This window comes from Otolemur garnettii, unplaced genomic scaffold, assembly GCF_000181295.1.
Source record: "Otolemur garnettii isolate 467f Iridium unplaced genomic scaffold, OtoGar3 scaffold00162, whole genome shotgun sequence".
NCBI lineage: Eukaryota > Metazoa > Chordata > Mammalia > Primates > Galagidae > Otolemur > Otolemur garnettii.
Window position 1 is genome coordinate 326,553 of NW_003852557.1, and position 5,596 is coordinate 332,148.

At 35.2% G+C, this 5,596-nt stretch overlaps 1 protein-coding gene across 6 annotated transcripts in view; it reads right to left on the reverse strand.

Moving 5' to 3' along the window:
* SPAG9 (sperm associated antigen 9) overlaps positions 1-5,596 on the reverse strand; it is a 148,815-nt gene that overhangs the window by 81,327 nt on the left and 61,892 nt on the right. For 5 of the 6 annotated variants that reach the window (XM_012811540.2, XM_023519218.1, XM_023519219.1 and 2 more), the window contains one exon: positions 3,694-3,788. In XM_012811540.2, coding sequence (XP_012666994.1) covers positions 3,694-3,788 — 95 coding nt within the window. The other variant, XM_003800015.3, reaches the window with a different exon arrangement.

Consider the following 5,596-nt stretch of genomic DNA (forward strand, 5'->3'; position numbering starts at 1 on the left):
AACACCTGGCCATTTTTTTTTTTGGTTGCAACCATCATTGTTGTTTGGTGGGCCCGGGCTGGGGATTTGAACCTGCCACCTTAGATGTATGTGGCTGGCGCCTTAGCTGCTTGAGCCACAGGCGCCGAGCCTGAGCTTTATTTTCTAACATAACTTAGTGACTTAAGCAAGAAGTGAGTGGGAATTTAAACAGATTAAGTCTAACAGAAAGCTCTCTAACCCAAAATGCAAAGACAACCAGGAAGATAATACAGCCTTCGTGAGAATCCATCACATTGCTAACAGAAATCAAAATACAAACCAGTCATTAGAGTCACCATCCTATATAAGTGATAACATACTCATTTCACACTTATCAAATACCAGAAAGTTGAAAACTATTGGAGGAAGGAATCTCCTATAATGTAAGTTTTACTTTCCAACTTCAGTCAATTAGATCTATAATCAAAAATACAAATAGAGTTCCCATCTCTTGTATTTTGTATCTTCTCATCTTATCAACCATTCAGGAACTGCTCTGTAGGGAGGGTGCTTCTATTCACAGACTAACAACTGTCAAGTGGGTCAGTGCTGCTCTGGGTTATACTGGTCCAACTCCAAAAAAATAATATCACTTCATACTTATTTCCTTATTGTACTGACAAATTACCTTAAGAGTAAGGGAGCACTGAGGCAAGGACATATACTTAGGCAACTTCATTAGAATCTTGCTTTTGAAAAGAAGCCCTGAAAGGTAAACATTAGTCCTGTGCTATGTTGGTATGCATATTTGGTACTCTGTGTATTAAATGCTTCAATAAAACTCAGAGAAGGAAGGAAACCAAAGAATAGGATACATGTAGAAAAATCTCAAGTGGCAGATTTAAACCTCCAGATTGAAAAATCTGCTATTACTATCTATAAAACAAACCTATCATCAATCACCAGAATCCTTGTTATATTTGTTTAATTGTCTTAGTTCTATATACCCATTTTTTAGTTGAATATTTAAATATCAGCTGATGTCTATGATTTTTGCAAATACATTTTTGAAAGAGCTTTTGGCTATACACACATTTAATACACCAATTAGTAAAATCTACTTTAATTATAAAGGGCAGTAAAAAAAAATTACATTTGTTGAACACCCACCTTGCAGCAGGTATTGAGCTACACAATTTATTGACATTTTCTCATTTGATCCTTATCAGGAAATAGAGATTATTTTCTCACGTTTCAGAGTAGAAAAAGTGATGTTCAGAGACTTTAGGCACTAGTAATTGGCAGAGTTGCTACTCTAAGCCAGGTCTTCTCAACTCCAAGGACCATGTGCTTTCCTTCGAACTTCCCACTTGGAACGATCAACTTTTTGATAATTTAATCTTAATATTAAAGACTTTGATATCTTTTTCAATCAGATCAGCAGCAACCTTGGTGTCAAAGAACTTTTAAGATTAAATCATAAGATATTTTATCAGTAAAACAGCTAGAGCTAAGTTCTGCTAAAAATGGGGCATAAGTGACAATGAAAATTGTTTACTTGTGTAATTACCATATATCTTACAAATATAATTAAATCAAAATAACAATCTTACTTGATTTTTAAAACCACCCTATGGAGTAAGTCCCTTCAGGGGAGGAAACTCAGGCAGAAAGATCAGGCCGTATGTGGCAGAGCACTTGCACCTAGCCAGACTCCAAATCCCACTTGCACAGCATGGCACTGGCCTCTTAAGTGGAAACTACACCTACCATGGCCCGTGACAATAGTCTTATTTTAACATTCTACATATTCTTGAGCTCAAGTGTTTTTAATTTCTTCAAAGTCTAAATATACATAAATACATATATAAATCTTCTATATATTAAACTAATATTGAACATGAACTGATCTATGAATAAGGAACATATTGAAGAAATTTACTACTTTAATTCTTCCTAATTTATCTCAATCCACAATTAGGATTTGAATATTGGGAAGGAGGGGGCCAAAAAATGGATTTGAATATTTTTATAAACACGTAATAAATAAAAACTATTTATTAGATAGTTTTAGTTCGATGAGTTAGAAAACAAAAGAAACCAAAAAGAAGGTGGCTCTTATAGGGTGTAAGCAGAGTGAACAGCAGTGAAGCTATGGAGATTAATAACTACCCCCACAAGCCGGCAAGGGTATTTGTCACCCAAGACTACAAAGAAAAGAAAAGGAGACATCTGACAAAACAATAGTGAATAGGCTTTGTAAAGCCTTCACAACTTTGATATGTAAATAATGAGGGGAAATGCCTTTCAGGGGATAAAAAGTTTAAATCCTTTCACTTTAACATATATTTTGTTTTAATAGGAAAATATTTAAATTGTCAGTTCCCATAAGCTATTATCAAAAATTACAAAAATGATGCTTAAACCTATACCAATCAATGGATAAGTAAAACAAAATAACCCTGTAGCCTGCGTCTAACCGACTGCAAGTCTCAGCATGGAAGCTATTTGCCCCCTGAATGCTCGGGAACTAAACACAGGGAGTGTAAACTTGGAGGCGGCCTCTTCTCTTGCTCTCCTTTTACTCTTTGAACATTCTGCTAAAACAAGACCACGCTGACCTTGTACTTGTGTGTAAGAACAATACGAAAATCATTTTCTTTGGTCAGTAGTTTCTAAACACAAAGCCATATTCCTAAGTGATGGCCTATAAATTACTATAAATAAGAACAGAAACCCTAGCTTCAGGCCATTTTCCATTGTTTCAATCTGCAACAGAAATGGTTACAAAGCTGAGCCGTGAAGCTAAAAATTAAAAGAAAACCCAGCTAAACTGGGGCTTCCAAGAAGAGACTGAAGTACCTGAGAATCCTTGGTAGGTTCTGCGTCAGAGCTGGCACACCGGTAGAAATAGAAAAGTGCACAAGCAGCAAAACAGAGAGAGATACTAAGATAGCAGAATTAATGACCACCGCCCCGCCAACAAAGCCAAACACAAACAGCAGCATGCATCCAGGACTCATGGCGCTGTGCTGGCATGGTGAAACACCGGAACCAGGAGGCCTACACGGGGGCCAAAGGGGTATCTTTGTAGTGAGGATCTGTCATTCAGCTGCTGCCACAAAAACAATGCCATCAGCAGCAGCTTTCCACTCCATCCTGCAGCAGCTCCCAAGCGATGACGTCATCCCGCTCTCCCCACCTCATAACCATAGAGCTGCTGCTCCTAGCATTTATGCAGCAACCCAGAGCGACAGCCAGCCTATTAACTATTTTCCCCTCCACTAAGACTTCTGGCTTAGCTTATTGGCTACACTGCCTGGAGATCTACATAATTTATTCACACTCCTACATCAAACAGATGGCCAGCTAACCCTTTCAAACACGCCTGTCTGTAACAAAACGGACTTTAAACCAATTACAAAAGAGAAATGAGAAATGTCAGCATTTCTACAAATTAGAATGTTTTAAACCTAGTGTAGTCTACATCAAGTATCAGAAAACAATCAAAATACCTCAATATGCTGCTTATATAGCACGGGTCACAATGTACTTTTTAGTAGTGAGAGCTGTTTCTATTTTTCGACACTATTCTCTCCTGTAGCACTCTAACCAGTAGAGAGCTTTTTGAATCAGTCTAACTATTGTTCTAGGATTAAAGGACAGAGAAAAACAGAAACAAACATTATTTATTTCACTTTTTCTTAAGGCAAAATGTATAACAAAGCTTACCTAATTCTACTATGAGCTGTGGATTCTAGTTGATCACTCCCTGAGAGCTGATGAAGTTTTGTTCTTTCTAAATGTTCCATATAATTATGAATCATCTGTTTAAAAAATACATAAAATTTAAGACTAGTACCTGGAACAAAAACATAGTGTTATAACAAGAGAACCATTTCTGTACAATTTTCTTATTTATCATAAATACTCAATTCCATGTAAAAGAATATTAAGGAATGAAACTTTTTTAATGGCAAAGGAATATGCAAATATTTACATGTAAGGATGCTGGTGTCCATAAAATTATCCAATCTTACTTAGCATACAAAAATCTTTCTTTTAACAATATGGGATGCTATTAAATAAAATATTGATATAACACAAATTAACATATAGATAGTGGGGGGGGGAGGTAATAAGAGCCCACTGGTTAAAAATAACATTTGAGAAACTTATTCACAAAATGGGAAACAACAAAAAAAAAGTGAAACTTGAGAAGAAACCATATCCTTACATGCTGATCTTTTCCTTTTTTAAAGGGAATTAACACAGTTAATTTTAATTTATACATATCACAATGTTTGTTTCTTGCTTCTGTAGATTTAGTCAAAAGAATCCTAAAATATTTTCTCCTTTGTCTGTTAAGTTATTGGTGCCATTACTTAATATAATCATTATAATAGCAGCTAAATAATAAAAATGAACAGAACACTTTGAGTCCTAGAAAAGGAATCACATAATAAATAAGCTGAATATGAAAGTAAAAACTTCAAGAATATAAAGTATATAAAGAAATTCTAGAGTCCTGTTTGATTCTTTCTTTCTTGTTTATTTATTAAAAGAAATAGGATCTCACTATGTTTCCCCAGCTGGATTTGAAACTCCTGGGCTCAAGCAATCTGAGTAGCTAGGAGTATAGGTGTGCCATTGTGCCTGGCTCCCTATTTGATTCTTGATAATTTATAATTTCTCTTTTAAGAAGCCTAAATCTAGAATTAATATATGTAAAACAGCAACAAGTTTCGATCATAAAATCAGTAACTTCTTCTAGAGATACTAACATGGTATGAATTTTTAAAAATGAATTTTATAAACAGGAAATGTTGTGTTAGTATTTTAAAGGGCATAAATATTAAAAAGCAAAAAGTGACTGGTGTCTTTCCTGGGAATAGTACTTGAATTTTTAACACTGTAGCATAAACTAGCTTTGGAAGTTATTAAACTTCATCTGTATTAAGAGGGATTTCAATCTCAATAGAACTTAAACTGAAATAAAAGTTTAAGTACAATTTTTTAAATTTAATTTTGAAAAGCAGGTATTTGCTATGAAAATTTGAGTTAGTATATAGAAAAATTAAAAAGTGTAAATTAGGGCCAGGTGCCATGACTCACACACATAATCCTAGCACTCTGGAGCTGAGGTGGAAAGAATGCTTGAGCTCAGGAGTTTAAGCCCAACCACAGCAAGAGTGAGACCCCCCATCTCTACCAAAACCAGAAAAACCTAGCGGGGCATGGTAAGCCACACCTGTCCCAGCTACTCAGGAGGTAGAGGCAGGAGGATTGCTTAAGCCCAGGAGTTTGAGATTGTCGTGAGCTATGATGATGCCACCACAGTCTACCCAGGGCAAAAGAGCAAGCCTCTATTTAAAAAAAAAAAGAATGTGTGTGTGTGTGTGTAAGTTAATTTTAAGGTGTTATTTATTGCCAAATAAACAAATAGCTGAATTCTGATGCATGAAATAAAATGAATTAATCACACTGTACAAGAAATGCTATTAGCAAGGAAAGATAAATATAGAATCACAAACATACAGTTTTTAAAAAATTTTAAATTCATATCCTTTCTATTTTACATTTATGGATTTTTTTTTTGAGACAGAGCCTCAAGCTATCCCCCTGGGTAGAATGC